Below are 19,394 nucleotides of genomic sequence, written 5' to 3' on the forward strand. Positions count from 1 at the left end.
CTGATATGTTGAATCTGTTCACTCCCATTTGCTTAATAAACTTTTCTAAAGAGTCTTCTGTACCCTCCCAAATAATGCAAATGTCATCTATGAATCTCCTATAGAGCTTTAATTCTGGTCTTTTATTAGAATATATAAATTCATGCTCCCATTTGCTCATAAAAAGGTTAACTACCAAGGGTGCATATTTTGCTCCCATGGCTACCCCGGTTTTTTGCTTAACCACTTCCCGCCCGGCCGTTGCATATAAACGGCCGGACGGTGGCACTGCAGAGTCAGGTGGCCGTTTATAAATGGCCTCCCCGCACCCTGCTTGTACGCGCTCCCTCGGAGCATGCAGCACCGCGATCCGGTGCCCGCTGTGTCCTCCGGACACAGTGAAACACCGATCGTCGGACAGGACCTCTGTACGAGGTCCCGATCATGTGATCACTGATTGGCCAATCAGTGATCACATGCAAAGTAGTAAGCAAGATGTCACTTGTGACATCATTGCTTACTACGTGTGAAATCTGTGAATGATCACAGAGGTCACATGGTACAAGGCTATTCACAACAACCTTGTACCATGTGACAAGCTGTGACCAATCACAGCTCACTCAGTACTTCTCAATGAGTGCAAGAATGCACACAGAGAGAAAGAGAAATGATTGCTTTTACATCCTATATGGGTGTAAAAGCAATGTGTAAAAAAAAAAAATAAATCTTCATCACCCCCCACAAGTAGTACAGTGTCACCATGGTGACACTGTACTGCTAGGGTGACAGTATGTAAAGAAAAATAAAAAAATAAAAAAATAATAATATAAAAAAATAAAATAAAAATGTAAAAAAAAATGTTTAAAAATTATACATTTTTGGTTATAAACTAATTTGGATTTTTGTTTACTAAAAAGATAACGGAATAAATTTTGGCAAAGATTTATGATGAAATATTATTTATTTGCAAAATTTTATTAAAAAAACACTTTTTTTCTAAATTTTTGGACATTTTCATTTACATAGCAGAAAAAATAAACATCCCAGCGGTGAATAAATACCACCAAAATAAAGCTTTATCTGTCTCAAAAAAATGGTAAAAAATTCATTTGGTTACAGTGTTGCATGACCGCGCAATTGTCATTCAAAGTGTGATAGCGCTGAAAGCTGAAAATTGCCCTGGTCAGGAAGGGGGTAAAAGTGTCCGGTCTGGAAGTGGTTAAAGAATTTCTTGTTATACCAAAAAAAATGATGGCTCATAGCCAAATCTAAACATTGCAATAAAAAGTCTTTTTGTTTATTATCCATCTGGTCATCATTCTGCAAGGACCACTTACCCGCTGCTAAGGCATCATCATTCCTGATATTAGTATATAGGGAGTTCACATCCACACTGGCCATCACACATGGCTTGTCAATCCAGACCTCCCTCAAAATATTAATGAGATCTCCACTGTCCTTCAAATACGCTGGAAATTTCTGAACAAGCGGCTGGAGAAATTGGTCCAAATATTCCCCTACCCTTGCAAATAAAGAGTCCACCCTACTCACTGTGGGTCTCCCCGGGGGTTTATTCAAATCATTGTGTATTTTAGGCAGTTGGTATATAACAGGAGTAATGGGAGCATCAGGGACAAGATACCTACTCTCTTTTTTGTTCAAAAACCCTTCCTTTGCACCCATGCTGATTAATTTCTTTAATTTAGTTTTATATTTATTAGTTATAGTCCCCTTCAAAACCTCATAGGTTTCCTGATCATTGAGTAATCTCTCAAATTCCTCATAATAATCCTTTTTGTTCAAAATAACTACCCCTCCCCCTTTATCTGCTGGTCTTATCACAATCTCTTTATTTTTTTCTAAAAGATATATACCCTGAATGATATCTCTTTTTTTGCTAGTGGGGGGAATGATGAGAGCCTCCAAATCATCAACTAATTTCTTAAAGGTGTCTACACAAAAATTGTTACTCATTTTGGGATTAAAAATCGACTTGTTTCTTAGATTAGTGGGTAAATACTGACACTCATCCTGTTTGTTGCTAAATCTATTTTTATCCCAAAATGTTTTAACGTTGAGTTTATGAATTAATTTTTGTAAATCTACATATATATCTGTTTTATCCAATTGTATTACCCTAGCAGTACAGTGTCACCATGGTGACACTGTACTACTTGTGGGGGGTGATGAAGATTTTTATTTTTTTTTTACAATGATTGATTTTACACCCATAAAGGATGTAAAAGCAATCATTTCTCCTCTCTAGCTGCATTCTTGCAGCCATTGAGAACTACTGAGTGAGCTGTGATTGGTCACAGCTTGTCACATGGTACAAGGCTGTTGTGAATAGCCTTGTACCATGTGATCTCTGTGATCATTCACAGATTTCAAACGTAGTAAGCAATGCATTATAAATGGCCACCAGACCCTGCACTACCACCGTCCGGCCGTTTATATACAATGGCTGGACGGGAGGTGGTTAAGCTTCTCTTTTCCTCATTTCTCTTCCCCCCTCTGCATCCCCTCCTTCTTTTTCTCCATTTCTTATATAAGGGCCTGCTGATGGCATCAGGGGACCTGATCTCCAACCCCCTCTCCCTGGTTGAAAAAAGGGGGCTTACCTTCCCCGAAATAGGGACCTCCTCCCCCCTCCATGATGGACCCCCATAATTCCTCCTCTGAAAATCCCCTCCATTGGGGTGAGGGTAGGTTCTAGATGGTGATTGCTTCCATCCATTCAAGAGTTCAAACCTGTTTTGCACCAGTACCCTATAAAAAGGGGTTCACTCAAATTTAGTAGTTCCCTCATTCTGTCTCCCTGGGGGTTTATTTTTTTTTTAGTTTTCATTTTTTGTTATTTTTGAACCTCTACTCTTCTGTGGCAAAGGGGTGTGGGTACTTTCATTATGTAAATCTCTTTCCTCAGTGGATGCCCTTGAACCCACATTTTCTTTAGCCACATCTTCTTGCCATTTATAAACTACATTTTGCTTGTAGTCTTGTGTGTCCCTGTAATATTTCTTAATTTTCTTCTTTCGTGTGTCCTCATCAACTTTTTTAATATATTCCTGCAGTGATTTAATTCTATCTTTAAAATCAGTTGTGTTCTCAAATGGCATCTTTTCTTTCAGAGTATGAATTTTGTCTTCTAAAACTCTGAGTTTCTTTTTTCTCCTTAGGATAATCAGTTCTAAAAGTTTTCTTTCCACATGATCGAAGAAAGAAAACCATTAGTCATCCAATTCTTTCCCTGTTAAACCGTCATCGGGGGCTACTTCCCACCTCAACCTCCTAGGTGTAATCCCCTCTTTTGTGTATTTCTCCAAAGTAACAAAATCCCACCAAGCTCTAATCTGTTAATCTAGAACATTTCTAAGGTGTCTAAAATCTTTCATTAAATCTGTGTGTTCAACTGTATGTGAAAAAATAACATCAACATTTATTTTTTTGTGCTGAACAAAATCAAAAACATCCATGGCTGCTAAGTGCAAAAAAACACAAATAATACATTAAAATTAAAACCTTGCGCCAAAAGAAATAACAATCAATTAAAATAAATGCTGCTGTTCAAAAAATGACAAAACATCAAACAAGACTCATAATGTGACACAGCACAAATAATAAGAAATAAAATGTAAAATTATAATATATAAGTCCAAGAAAAAGTCCCAAATCAAAGTCCAGTGTCCCAAAAAAAATGTGATAAAAGGAAAAAATATATATAAAAATATAAAACAACTTTGTAAATTTTCCAGCATGCTCACATCATCAGTGGTAAATCATTTCCCCCACACTCACCAGATACAGTGGATTCTCAAGCTGACCCTTTGGAGTGACCTTAAGCCATCCATGATAGTGAAAACTGTGTGTGGGGATGTATTCATTCCTGTCTACCTCCTTAAAATGGGTACTTGTGTATAATTTATCCCCTTTTTTCAATATCAGTCACTACTAATATTTTCAGTAAATGATATGTTAAATCTGTTCACTCTCATTTGCTTAATAAACTTTTCTAAAGTTCCATTCTAACTTGTACCATCTATAGTGGTTACTGTGATCGGAGGTGAATTGGCAGCAGTGAAGTTCACCTTGTAGCTAATTGATGTAGAAGGATGCTGAGATCAAAGGTGGTGCTAATGTATGCCGCCCATTAAGGTCTGGGCAAATGAGGAGCGATGGGGAAGTATTTAATCAGATCGAAAGCCGTGACGACGCCTTGTAGGAGGGGTGAAACGCGTCGACGTAACGTCCGGTTCCAACTTTGAACGTGTGACGTCTTATCCGGTGAGTGGAACGCACGCTGATGCGGCGTTCTGCGCCCATCTTTAGTGTGGGAAAAACTATCTGATCTCTCCACTACTGCCAGTTCATCTCTGCCAATGCTGGTCAATTGTGTCTGGTCTGCTGGAAATGTCAGAAGGGCTGTTGTAGTCTGTTTAAGGAGTCCTGATCTTATTAAAAAAGGCGTGTTATTCATTTTTAAAATGTAAGTGTATTGGAAACATCACTTTGATATTAAAACGTTTTTTTATGCAGTTTTACGCTATTTGGTATCCTTTCTTTTGCATTTTCATCCATCCATCCATGAGCGAGAGTTTGGGGGAAATCGAGGAGGAATCATTAGCGGCGGCTTGGGAGTCTTTTATGTCTATATAAACGGGTCACAAATTCATCGAATCACCCTTATCCATCCATCCATGAGTGAGAGCTTGGAGGAAGTTAAGGAGGGATCATTATCGGTTGTTTGGGAGGCATCTAAGTCCATGGAAGCTGGTTATAAATCTACCTAATGTGAGTGCAATGAAGGTCTTTTAAAAAAAAAAATTTTTTTTGACCCTCATACAGTATTATACTATCGGCATTTTCTTTTATATTTTATATCGCCCTATGTGGAATCGTTTTGGAAGGAGATTCAGTAAGGAATCGATAAAGGGATAAAACATCTGAGGAAACTACACTCCACTTCTAAGCCTGTTTTTGATTCTCAAAGCCATATCAGCTTGAGAATCCACTTTATCTGGTGAGTGTGGGGAAAATGATTTACCACTGATGATGTGAGCACGCTGGAAAATTTACAAAGTTGTTTTATATTTTTATATATTTTTTTTTTCTTTTATCACATTTTTTTTGGGCCACTAGACTTTAAATGTGGGACTTTTTCTTGGACTTATATATTATAATTTTAAATTGTATTTCTTATTATTTGCGCTGTGTCACTTTATGACACCTAAAAAAGACCCTCATCCTGCTGTATGGTTATTTGCTTTGTTAAATGTCGACCTTGGCAGTTCTTAGCTCTGCATGTCCTTTTTGGACAATATTTCAACTATTAGCCCACCAAATGACATAATTTAACAGCAGGATCCACCCTCCATAGACTGCAAAGGTATTCACCTTAAAAATCACTGAAGTTTGATCCAGATTCGCCAAACCTTTAGCACAATTGCTTCTATACTAAAGTTCAGGGGCGGACTGACAACTCATGGGGCCCCCGGGCAATAGGGGATCATGGGGCCCCTGTGTCCTCACCCACACTCAAAAAAGCCTATGAAAAAGGTACCAGGGGCATCTCATGGGGCCCCCTACTGACCCCGGGCCCTCGGGCAGTGCCTGGGTTTCCAAATGGTCAGTCCGCCCCTGCTAAAGTTATATAAGCAGTGGCAAAACCGCCGCTATTGCTATGCAGATTGTTAGAGGCAACGGGCACACAGTATGATATAACACCCCTTTTTCTGAGAAACCCACAGGGGCAGCACAGGGGCTAAATGGTTAGCACTTCTGCCTGGCAGTACTAGGATTGTTGGTTCAAATCCCAACCATGCCACCACCTGCCTGGAGTTTGCATGTTCTCCCTGTGCCTTTGTGGGTTTCCTACAGGTACTCTGGTTTCCTCCCACACTCCAAAGACATGCTGGTAGGCTAAATGGATCCTGTTTAAATTGGCCCTAGTATCTATATGAATGTAAGTTAGGGACCTTAGATTGTACACCCCTTGAGGGTTAGGGACTGATGTGAATGTACAATATACAGTTGTGTTCAAAATAATAGCAGTCAGACATCACTAACCTGATCAATTACTGTTTTTGGTAGAAATGATATTTCTACATGGCAAATAATTTACTAGCAGATGTAGTAGAGTAATAGAAATCCAACAGACCCAACAGTCATGACATGCATGCTGCTGATTCTGTGTAATTGAATCACTAATTGAAAGGGGCATGTTCAAAATAATAGCAGTGTGGTGTTCTATTAGTGAGGTCATTCATTCTTTGAAAAACAGGTGGCAATTACTGCCCTTATTTAAGGAAGGAAGGCAGCAAATTTTGTACATGCTGGTTACAGTGCATTTCTCTCTGAAATTCTGAGGAAATGGGTCGTTCCAGACATTGTTCAGAAGAACAGCGTACCTTGATTAAAAAGTTGATTGGAGAGGGGAAAACATATAAAGAAGTGCAGAAAATGATAGGCTGCTCAGCTAAAATGATCGCAAATGCTTTAAAATGGCAACCAAAACCTGAAAGACGTGGAAGAAAGCGAAAAACTACCATTCGAATGGATAGAAGAATAGCCAAAATGGAAAGGACTCAGCCAACAATCAGCTCCAGGAAGATCAAAGAAGGTCTAAAGTTCCCTGTGAGTACTGTTACAATTAGAAGACGCCTATGTGAAGCCAAGCTATCTGCAAGAAGCTTCCGCAAAGTCCCACTGTTGAAAAAAAGACATGTGCTGAAGAGGTTACAATTTGCCAAAGAGCACATTGACTGGCCTAAAGAGAAATGGCGCAACATTTTGTGGACTTATGAAAGTAAGATTGTTCTTTTTGGGTCTAGTGGCCAGAGACAGTTTGTCAGACGACCCCCAAACACTGAATTCAAGCCACAGTACACTGTGAAGACAGTGAAGCATGGTTGTGCAAGCATCATGATATGGGGATGTTTCTCATACTATGGTGTTGGGCCTATTTATCGCATACCAGGGATCATGGATCAGTTTGAATACATCAGAATACTTGAAGAGGTCATGCTGCCTTTTGCTGAATAGGAAATGCCCTTGAAATGGGTGTTCCAACAAGACAACGACCCCAAACACACCAGTAAACGTGCAACATCTTGGTTCCAGACCAACAAGATTGACGTTATGGAGTGGCCAGCCCAATCCCCGGATCTTAATCCAATAGAAAACTTGTGGGGTGACATCAAAAATGCAGTTTCTGAGGCAAAACCAAGAAATAGAGAAGAACTGTGGAATGTAGTCCAATCATCCTGGGCTGGAATACCTGTTCACAGGTGCCAGAAGTTGGTTGACTCCATGCAACACAGATGTACAGCAGTTCTCAGAAACAGTGCTTATACAACTAAATATTAATTAAGTGATTCAAAGGAAAGCAAAATCTTCAAACATTTTTCAGTTTATATAGTGAATGTTTGAGTTTGTAAAGAAGAATACAAACATTGCTATTTTTTGAACAGTCTAATATTCACTTTTCTTCAATTTTTTTAGAGGTACAACACAAATTTGATATATTTTTCTTCATGTTTTGATTTGGAATAGAATGTGTAGTGTTCCCAATGCATTTGTGTGTATGGAAATAAAAGCTATTAGAAGGATTTTGAGCTTTATTCACTTTTTGCAACACACTGCTATTATTTTGAACACAACTGTATATGTAAAGTGCTGCATAAATTGACAGTGCAATATAAGTACCCAGGGGCGGACTGATCATTTGGAAACTCGGGCACTGCCTGAGGGCCTGGGGTCAGTAGGGGGCCCCATGAGATGCCCCTGGTACCTTTTTCATAGGCTTTTTTGAGTTTGGGCAAGGACACAGGGGCCCCATGATCCGCTATTGCCCGGGGGCCCCTTGAGTTGTCAGTCCGCCCCTGTAAGTACCTGTAATAATAAATAATCTAATCCCTAAAGTGAGTCTGTACATGCTTCAGTGATAAGCGGCAAGCAGCTCCTGTGTGGTACACAGTACTATATCGTTTATCTGGGACCTGATTGTTTCTTTGAAGGAAATGAGGAGTGCTGTAGTGTCTACAAGCCATAACATAAATATGAACTGTGTTTATTCAGTAAACTCAAAAATGAATCAGAATACTAGTAGCCACTGAAAGTCATTACTGAATTCCAAGTTAGCTTTCAAACACACCTTTTGTGAAGTGTCATGTTTGATAAGTGTTCACTGTCAGCTTAAAGTGGTTCTAAAGCAGCGGTTCTCAACCTGGGGGTCGCGACCCCTTTGGGGGTCGAACGACCATTTCACAGGGGTCGCCTAAGACCATCGGAAAACACATATTTCCGATGGTCTTAGGAACCGAGACACCGCTCCTGTCTCAGGCGATCTGTGGGCGGCATGATATGCTGCCCCTGTAACCTGGCCACACCTCCGGGATCACTCAACAGCTCCGCCTCCTCGCCGCTGATTGGCCACCGGAACTGTAGCTCAGGAGAGGCACACAGGCGGCCAATCCCCGGCGAGGAGGTGGAGCTTGGAGAGGAGGAGCCGAGCGGCAGCGCGCGGAGATCGAAGAAGATCGAGGGAGCTGCAGGAGCGAGTGAAGAGAGAGGCCAGAGAAGGAAGACAGCTGACAGGTAAGTGCAAATTTTGCTGCTGCAGCCAGGTATGCAGGCTGTAGATGGGAGAGGGAGAGAGCGAGCCCAGGCTGGAGCAGGAGTCAGCAAGGTAAGTATCATTGGTGTCAGTGGAAGGGATAGTGCCCCATCATTTGTGTCACTAATACCAACGATGGGGCACTATTCCTCCCCCCAGTGACACCAACGATGGGGCACTATTCCTCCCCCCACTGACACCAACGATGGGGCACTATTCCTCCCACTGACACCAATGATGGGGCACTATTCCTCCCACTGACACCAATGATGGGGCACTATTCCTCCCTCCACTGACACCAACGATGGGGCACTATTCCTCCCCCCACTGACACCAACGATGGGGCACTATTCCTCCCCCCACTGACACCAACGATGGGGCACTATTCCTCCCCCCACTGACACCAACGATGGGGCACTATTCCTCCCACTGACACCAATGATGGGGCACTATTCCTCCCACTGACAGCAATGATGGGGCACTATTCCTCCCCCCACTGACACCAACGATGGGGCACTATTCCTCCCCCCACTGACACCAACGATGGGGCACTATTCCTCCCACTGACACCAATGATGGGGCACTATTCCTCCCACTGACACCAATGATGGGGCACTATTCCTCCCACTGATACCAATGATGGGGCACTATTCCTCCCACTGACACCAATGATGGGGCACTATTCCTCCCACTGACACCAAGAATGGGGGACTATTCCTCCCACTGACACCAATGATGAGGCACTATTCCTCCCACTGACACCAATGATGGGGCACTATTCCTCCCACTGACACCAATGATGGGGCACTATTCCTCCCACTGACACCAATGATGAGGCACTATTCCTCCCAATGATACCCATAATGGGGCACTATTCCTCCCACTGACACCAAGAATGGGGCACTATTCCTCCCACTGACACCAATGATGAGGCACTATTCCTCCCACTGACACCAATGATGGGGCACTATTCCTCCCACTGACACCAATGATGGGGCACTATTCCTCCCACTGACACCAATGATGAGGCACTATTCCTCCCAATGATACCCACAATGGGGCACTATTCCTCCCACTGACACCCACAATGGGGCACTATTCCTCCCACTGACACCCACAATGGGGCACTATTCCTCCCACTGACACCAATGATGGGGCACTATTCCTCCCACTGACACCAATGATGGGGCACTATTCCTCCCACTGACACCAATGATGAGGCACTATTCCTCCCAATGACACCCACAATGGGGCACTATTCCTCCCACTGACACCCACAATGGGGCACTATTCCTCCCACTGACACCCACAATGGGGCACTATTCCTCCCACTGACACCCACAATGGGGCACTATTCCTCCCACTGACACCCACAATGGGGCACTATTCCTCCCACTGACACCCACAATGGGGCACTATTCCTTCCACTGACACCCACGATGGGGCACTATTCCTCCCACTGACACCCACGATGGGGCACTATTCCTCCCAATGACACCCACGATGGGGCACTATTCCTCCCACTGACACCCACGATGGGGCACTATTCCTCCCACTGACACCAATGATTGGGCACTATTCTTCCCACTGACGCCAATGATTGGGCACTATTCCTCTCACTGACGCCAATGATTGGGCACTATTCCTCCCACTGATGCCAATGATTGTACACTATTCCTCCCACTGACGCCAATGATGGGGCACTATTCCTCCCACTGACACCAATGATGGGGCACTATTCCTCCCACTGACACCAACGATGGGACACTATTCCTCCCACTGACACCAACGATGGGGCACTATTCATCCCACTGATACCAACGATGGGGCACTATTCCTCCCACTGACATCAGTGATGGGGCGCTAGTCCTCCCACTGCAAAATTACAGTTATGAAGTAGCAACGAAAATAATTTTATGGTTGGGGGTCACCACAACATGAGGAACTGTATTAAGGTGTCGCGGCATTAGAAAGGTTGAGAACCACTGTTCTAAAGGCTGAAGGTTTTTTTTACCTTTGTGCATTCTATGTATGAAGATAAAAAAACCTCCCCTCTCAGCCCCCCTTTATACTCATCTGATTTTGAACCCGATCCAGCGATGTGCACGAATGCAGAAGCTCTCCTGAGTCTCTCCCTCATTGGCTGAGACACAGCAGCAGGTGCCATTGATTCTGTCATTTACAGCCAGTCAGGAGGAAGCGGCGGTGGTGTCGAACTGCATTTTGTGTGTCTCACAAACGGAGGCAGCTCAGGAGCTAGTATGCACAAGTGCCCCCAGAACAAGCAGCTTGCTCTGGGGGCACTCAGCAGGGAGGAAGAGCCAGGAGCACTGGTGGGAGACCCAAGAAGAGGAGGATCAAGGCTGTTCTGTGAAAAAACATTGCACAGAACAGTTAAGTATGACATGTTTGTTATTTTAAAAAGAAAACATATGAACCTTTACAAACGCTTTAAAGGCTAAGTTCACTTTTAGGGAAAAAATAATGAATGCACACATTTTTGCAGAAAAAAAATTGCCTTTATTATTTCTTCTCCCAGGAGCCTTGCACCCACAATAAGTGGAATGCTCCAGCATTTTGTCCATAATTCTGTACGGGCTTCCTGTTTAAAAGCTGGAGGACCTGAGGATGGACTACAAATGCGCTGATTAGCACACTCGCAGTCCATTGAAACTACACTGCATCAGACAGAACTTGTAGTATATTCATTTACAGATTCTTGTGGATGAGTTACTCGCATTGCATTTTGGCATAGGGTGCCTCTGCCAGGTTCACCCTCTGTTCCTTTTTGGGCCAAAAACCTTCCACCATACAGCAAGATCCAGTCAACACATTGTGTAGAATTGTTCAAGCTAGTCCAATGGGCATCTGCATTCTGTGTGGAGATGGCTATATTCTCTGCAGGCCTTAAATCCAGCTTGCTTCATCCTTGTATGGGCCTCTCGCAACCCTACAGAGGGACTCTTTAATGACTGGCATAGTAACACTGCATAGACGCCAGTTCTGGTCGTGCGGTCCACGGTGGTTCTTTGACGTCACTTCTGGTTCTGCGTTTCTTTCCGACCATTGGAGCCGGTGCTTCCCGTGGAGCCCAGCTTGTCTCTCATCTCCATCTGGTCCTGGATGCCACTACAGACATACCATGTGACGAGTAGCTGTGCTCCTCACATTTCTAATGTTTTTTTTTACTTCTTCACACGAGTGCTGTATGTATGATTCATTAAATTATTTTTAATACTGCACTTAGAGGCGCCCCCCTAGTGTTCTTTTTCGTTTTCTCAGAGATACATTCCAGACTCCTGGTGGAGCTGCCTATAGGTGCTTTTTATGGACTTTAGTAATCTGTATGGACTTTTTATGATATGGACAAAATGGACTTAACATTGCTCTATTGTTAATTATCTGCATCCCATACTGTTCTTCACTTTAGGCTTGCGTCATATGCCATTAGTATATATGTTTACCTTAGGTGGGCAATGCTGGGAATCCTACTGTAACCATGCATACTTTATTTTCAAAGTATTAGCAGTCTGGTGAAAAAAAGTTTTAATATTATGCTTTTTGTTCTCAGTTATTTGACAATTTTGCTCTATATTATGCTTGACATATGGTCCTCTAATAGGCTCTGGTTTTCACCCAGTAATGTTTTACATTAGCTTTGGTGCTTGATCTTGGGTGGAATTGAAACCCACAAATCCAGAAGATGTGTATAGTCCACTAGCTACATGGACAGTAGCAAAGGATAAGCAAAGCATATGTCTGTTTCATTAGAAAGGGAGTCTATCAAGGTTGGAGCATTTAGTGTTTTCTGCTAATATACATACAATGCTCAGCATAAAGGAATATGCCCCGACAATTTGTCAGAAAACCTTTACTTTCCTTTCAGAATCAACATTTTCTATGGGACACTATACTACAAAATACTCCCGCGAGCCATTGATAACAAACAAGATTTGTTAATTTCCACACACAAAGAAGTATTTTTCCTAACATATTAATTCAAGACCATGTTGCAAAAATGAATACACCCCAATGAAAGTCTTAGGAGCAAAGCTAAATTTTAGACAACAAAATCCTAATTAACAAAACTTCAACTACAGATGAGTCTAATTATTCTTTAAACAGGTGTCCAGCAGACAGTTGATTATAAAAGGGTGCTACTTAACAAAGAAAACCCCTTCCAATTTCATGCTGTCAGCAATGGCACCACATTGAACAAAAATGTCACAAGGCCTGAGAAAGAAAATAATTTCTTTACACAAGAAAGGTGAAGGCTACAAGAGGATCAGCAAAGCTTTACTTATTAGTCAGAATACTGTAGCAAAAGTGATACAAAAATTTACAGATGGAACTGCAACCATCTCACAGAGATGTCCAGGCCATCCACAGAAGTTAACACTTTGATAGGAGCATCTTCTGATGAAAAGGGTTGAGGAAAATTGCCATGCAAGTTCACTGCAGATAGCTAAAGAAGTAGAAAGCCAAACTGGGGTGATTGTTTCCCGTGACAATATGGCATACACTGCAGATGAATGACATGCACGTGTGTCGTCCACGAAGGAAGCCTCTTCTAAAGCCCATGCACAAAAAATCCCGCCTAGAATTTGCCAGGGACTATGCTGAAAAAAAAGAAGACTACTGGGATTCTGTATTCTGCAGTGATGAGGCCAAGATAAATGCTTTTGGAACTGATGGCTTCAAAACTGTATGGGGCCGCAAAGGTGAGGAGTACAAAGAAAAATACATGGGGCCTACAGTGAAACATGGTGGTGGCAGTGTCCTCCTGTGGAGCTGCATGAGTGCTGCTGGTATCAGGGACCTGCATTTCATTGATGGTATCATGAATTCAAAGATGTACTGCTCCATATTGAAAGAGAAGATGATACCATCACTCTGTGCCCTTGATCGTTGTCCACTTTTCCAACATGACAATGATCCAAAACACACATCTAAGACCACTGTTGCATTTCTGAAGAAGAACAGGGTGAAACTGATTCAGTGGCCAAGTATGTCTCCTGATCTGAACCCAATCAAACACCTATGGGAAATTCTGAAGAGACAAGTTGAGCAGTACTCTTCAACCAGCATACAGACTCTAAAAGAGGTTGTTCTTGAAGAATGGAAAAAGACAGATGTTGCAAAATGTTGAAAACTTGTTCATTCCATCCTTGGAAGACTTCTGCTGTCCTTAAAAATCATGGAGGTCATACAAAATACTAGATGTAGTAGCTTTTGTTGTGGGGCGTATTCATTCTTGCATCAACTAATCTGAGTAAAGCTGAAGATTTTGTAATCTAAGTTACATTATTTACCTTACTATCATGTTATGGGCTAAATAAATGTTCTATAAAACTCAGATTTGTCAAAATTTTGGAAATTGTTCTTGTGTTCAATGAGATATTGATTAAAGTCTTATTTTCAAAAGGGGTGTACTCATTTATGCTGAGCACTGTATATCCTTTAAAGGGGAAGTATGTCCAAAGCTCTTTTGGCCATACTTCTCCTGTGGGTCACAGGATTTAATTTATTTCTGCACTCCTATGACCCAGATTCAAACGACAGTAGGCTAAAGTTCGATGTCAGGTGACAGAGCAGAGCCAGTTCAGGATAATGTCAGGATCCACCCAGATGCCTGACTGGCAGCTGGCTCAACTTCTTTGCATGCCACTAGGAGCCTGAGCCAGCTGCTCCTGCCCCCTCCACAGTCTAGCGCTCCAGTCAGTGCTGGAGAGGCTGTGCAGTATGCCTATGACTGACAGTCATTGCTGTCTGAAGACTGAGAGCTGAGCAAATAGTGGTCATGTGATCTCTTGGTTCTCGGATATAGAGACAGTGGGAGACAACTGTAGCTTGGATCTATTCTGCAGACATCTAGGTGAGTATAGATGTTTGTTTTTTTTAAACTTGCCCACTGGTTCGAGGGATAACTAAGTGACTATTGATACCTGAAATTGTCTAGCAATCTGAACTGATTACAGTTCTCTTGAGGACAGTTCGACTATATGACAAATAAGCTTTCTTAAAAGAGCACTTCAAACATCTTGATGGGTCAATTTAAAACAATTTAAAACATTTTTTACGATTATTTTTTGTAAACTGAGCACATAGAAGCTGATGCCATGTATTATTATTATTATACAGGATTTTATACAATAAAAACAAGAAGATTATGAGAGCCCTGCTCATAAGAGTATCCAATAGGGTGGGGCAAGTAATACAAAGGATTATAACTGTGGGGAATGAGCTGATGGAAGTGATTAATTGGAGGTGTGATTGGCTTCCCTGAAGAAATCAGTTTTCAGGGATCACCTAAAGGCTGCCAGAGTAGGGGATAGCTGGAGCAATTGAGGTAGAGAGTTAAAAAGTATGAGAGAGGCTCTTGCAAAGTCCTGGAGATGAGCATGGGTGGAGGAGACAAGGGAGCTTGAGAGCAGGAGAACATGAGAGGAGTGGAGAGGACAGTTTGGGTGATATTTGGAGATTGGCGATGTAACTCAGGACAAAGTTATGAATAGCTTTGTATGTTGTTGTTAACATTTTTGAATTAATTCGCTGGGCAACTAGAAGCCAGTGGAGGGATTGGGAGAGAGGGGCAGTGGACACTGAGCAGTTGGCAATATAGATAAGTCTGGCAGCAGCATTCATGATAAACTGAAGAGGGGATAACCTACAGAGAGGTAGGCCTATGAGAAGAGAGTTACAGTAGTTAGGACAAGAGATAACAAGGAAGTGAATGAGTAGCTTGGTGGTTTCAATTGTTAAGTAGGGGAAAATTTTAGAGATGTTGTGGAGGTGAAGTCTACAAATGCTGGACAGCGATTGGATTTGGGGTCAAAAGGATAGGTCAGAGTCCAGGACCTAGTACCCTGGCTGAGGGAGACTGATAGTTGCATTACTGATCTTGATTGAAAAGTCATGGAGGAGGGCACGAGCAAGGGGAATATAATCAGCTAGGTTTTAGATAGATTTAGTTTAAGGAGGAGGTGCAATATCTATGCTGATATATCAGTTAGTAAGTTGGTAATGCGAGAGGAGACTGAAGGAGTGAGCTGAGGAGTAGAGAGATAGATTTGGGTGTCATCGGTATAGTTCTTTAGGGTCTTCTCATATATTTACTAGCTAGTGGTTGCATGTTTTCAAATAAATATGATCTCCCATATATTTTTAAGGCAGGCTCATTCATTCATAGCAAACAAGGTTTTGGCTTCTATCATTTGTCATCTAATGGAGTGACACCAACTTTGTGTGACCCATGCAAGGCATTTCTATTACTGTTGTAGAAAACTTTACTTTCTTCTGTTTATCATCTTGGCATATTACTGTATATGAAAAAATGTAGATGTTGTTTACACTTTGAGTATTACCATGTCTTTTAGGAGTTTGAGAATCCAGATGGAGAAGAGTTTTCAGGGGAGTACACTCCACCTGCTGAGGAAACCTCCTCTTCTCAGTCTATCCCTGATGTATACATCCTGCCACTCTCTGAGGTGTCCTTACCTGTCCCCAATACACAGGCTCCCAAAACAGGTAATCAAAATTTTATGAAATGTGTGCCCTACAACCTGTCGGAATCTACATGTTAATTGTTAATATAGTATTCTAAGCTATGTTATAACATTCAAAAGAGAAAACTGTGGACTTTAAGATTCCCGAATGGCTGGTAATGTGCCAGATAATGTACATGTACATGATCTGAAATTTTCAGGTAGAGGGTGTGCACGTCTGCCTCCTCGGCTGTGCTGTCATTTGCTACAGCATAAGTGGATCAGCTGGTCCTGGCCAATGATTTATGGCCGTGACCAGATGACCAGCTGAAGGAATGACAGAAGAGAGCCCTGTGTTGGTAAACAACACATGGCTCTCTACAGACAGCATTTTTATATCCTTTTCCATCTTTATAAAGTTCCATTACCTTGTTATGCAGGTCTTTTGACAGTTCGTTTCTGCTCCCCATGGCTCAGTATCTAGCCTGTTCAGTGCATCCATGTGAGAGCTAACAAACTGAGTGACTATACTCACATACTAATTGCAATGTAAAAAGGCACAGATGTGAGAAATTAACCTTTAATTGCCATTTTAACCTGTGTGCATCACCTAGTGTGTCTGTACTAAGGCCAAACATTTTAGGGTATGTAAACTTTTGGTCAGGGCTATTTGGGCGATTTCTGTTATCATTATGACTTAAAACAAAGCCAAACAACTATGTGATAATAAATAACTTCATATGATCACTATTGTTAAATGAAAGACAGTTTCTTGTCACAATCAGTCATATTTTCAATATAAATCACAATTTTTCACGATTTCTCCCGGGGTATGCAAACTTTTGCACACAGCTGTATATGCCATCATTTGTAGATGCTATAACTTTCACAAAAACCAATTAATATACACTTATTGTTTTTTTTCACTTTCACACAGAAAGCAGAATACAATTTGGCCTAAATTTGTGAAGAAATTAGATTTTTTGAAAGTATAAAATGTTGGGGTTTCGTTCTAAATTTTTGGTCATTTTTTGCTTAAATAATAAAAAATAAACAACTCAGTGGTGATCAAATACCAAAAGAAAGCTCTATTAGTGTAAAAAAAATGATAGAAATTTAATTTCTGTAAAAACCATGCAATTACAGGTTAAAGTAGTGCAGTGCTACACAGCAAACAATGGCCTGGATATATAGCATCACAATTTCAAAGATGAAAATACTAGTGTAACAGAGTGCTTTTTCTTACCATGCACAGATACAGGCCCCTAAAGTAGGTTCACATTTGAATGCGCATTTGCATTGGCACGTTGCGGGTACAGAAGCTCTTTCATTTGAATGTGCAGTTGTATCTGGAAGAAATGCAGGGAAGAAGTTCCTGGCCCTCTTAAAAATTCTGTGCACAGTTTCACACAAGCAAAAATGCACAGCATTTTCCCGTGCATGATTGTGGCAATAAGAATTAATGGCACCCCAAGCATCTGCAAAAGAGCAGTGGATTTTGTCTGCGGGCGTGGCACACCTTCCCGATCCACACAGATGTGAACCTAGGAATATAAATGAAATCCATAAGAAATTTTTGAATTATGGGATCCATAAATGATGGAGTAAAATGGAAAAAAACAACCCTCAAAATAGTAAATAATGTGAAAAAAAACACTACACCGCTGTACTTTAATGCTGAAAATAAAAAGATTCCTTTTGATATTGCCCTGATAAGAAAGACATGCATATAGGGGATGCATGTCATACCTGGTGTGCAAAAAGTATAATGTGAAATGCTGGGTATAAGAAATATTTAGATATGTATGCATAAAAATCTTCTAAAATAATATACTAAGGGGTTGATTTAATAAAACTGGAACTTGCAAAATCTGGCGTAACTCTACACAGAACCCAGTCCGCCTCCAGTTTTTTTTTTGTCAAAGCTTAAAGCAGAACTCTGGCAATCAACATTGATTATTTGTAATTGCATTAGTAAATAGATAGGAAGGTACATTATGTTTACTAGGTTTAAACTTTTTTTTTACATTTCTTTAGTTACTTCCTGTTCACCATGCCTAGGCAAATAGTGTACATCCCAGAAGTCTTCAGGAGCAGAAGGGTTCTCTCAACTAAGCACCCCCGCCTGTGTGTCTGAGCTAAGGACAGATGAATTCCAGGAAGTAATTTCTGCATGAATCATCTGCCCTTATTCAAGATGGCCACAGCCAGAAAAGCTAGGGGATGTTTTTCAAAGTGCTTTCTCAGCAAAATTAGGCATGGAGACATGGATGGATGGTGAGTTTGCTTAGAATAACAAAACATAATGAAATAGCATTTTTGGTTTGTGGTGATCAGATACAGTGTAGTTCTGCTTTGAACAAGCTGAACTTAGAAGCTGATTGGCTTCCATGCACAGCTGCACCAGATTTTGCACTTTCCAGTTTTAGTAAATCAACCCCAAAACCATATAATAGGAGGACAAACCTAAACAACACTTTCAGTTGTATCCAATTAGGCAGGCCCTTGCACTACATAGTTGAAGGTAAATCTAAAGGAAATTGGGCAGAAAATCTGCAGATAATTGTATAATGTATGGCCAGCCTAAGTGTGTGCCAGAAGATATCCCCAACATCTTCCTCATTTTACCCCATGTCTATTAGAGGAAAGCTGTCCTAATTGAACTTTCAGATAAATGCTTCTGCCAAATTAAATCTGCTCAATTTTAACAAACATAAATTAAGAATATTGCTTTTGGTATTCTGCCCACTATACACCTGGAAAGGCCATCTGTGGTCTGTGTCAGTAGTCACCTCAAAGGGTTTCATAAACACTAACTCTCATAAGAGTTATAACTTTTGCTATGCAATGAACAACTGAAACTTGCATGACAGTCACCAACAATATTGGTCAAATTGGCTTTTTTACTACCAATATTAATTAGGTTGGAACAAAATTATCCTTACAATTCTACAACTACAAATGATGCTTTCTTTATGAGCTTATAATCAGTGACAAAGGTTTACTTTATTAGAATGTTTTGTTAGAGCTTCACATTCTATGGTAGAATAAAATTCCACAATTTAAAGTGTTACTAAGCCCACAACAGTAAAATCAGTCTGTATATACAGTGAAGCATGCTTGTTATACTCACTGTGGAATCTAAAGGGTTAATCCTCCACATGGTGTAAAAAATGCTGTTTGATGCTGTCTTCTCTGATCTTCCCCTTCTTCTACCGTCCCCAATCCATCTGCTGATAGTTCAGACCTTTAGGAGTCACTCTGCATGTGCTCAGTTTAGTATGTATGGCTACAGAGTTTTTTTTCTTTGGGAGGGT

General features: G+C 41.3%; 1 protein-coding gene across 2 annotated transcripts in view; it reads left to right on the forward strand.

Annotated features, from left to right (window-relative positions):
• LMTK3 (lemur tail kinase 3) overlaps nucleotides 1-19,394 on the forward strand; it is a 181,856-nt gene that overhangs the window by 57,168 nt on the left and 105,294 nt on the right. For both annotated transcript variants that reach the window (XM_089690991.1, XM_089690992.1), the window contains exon 4: nucleotides 15,970-16,120. In XM_089690991.1, coding sequence (XP_089547117.1) covers nucleotides 15,970-16,120 — 151 coding nt within the window. The remainder of the gene's footprint in view (nucleotides 1-15,969; nucleotides 16,121-19,394) is intronic.

Source organism: Staurois parvus, unplaced genomic scaffold (assembly GCF_062004578.1).
Source record: "Staurois parvus isolate SC_StPar_1 unplaced genomic scaffold, SC_StPar_1.0 ptg000548l, whole genome shotgun sequence".
NCBI lineage: Eukaryota > Metazoa > Chordata > Amphibia > Anura > Ranidae > Staurois > Staurois parvus.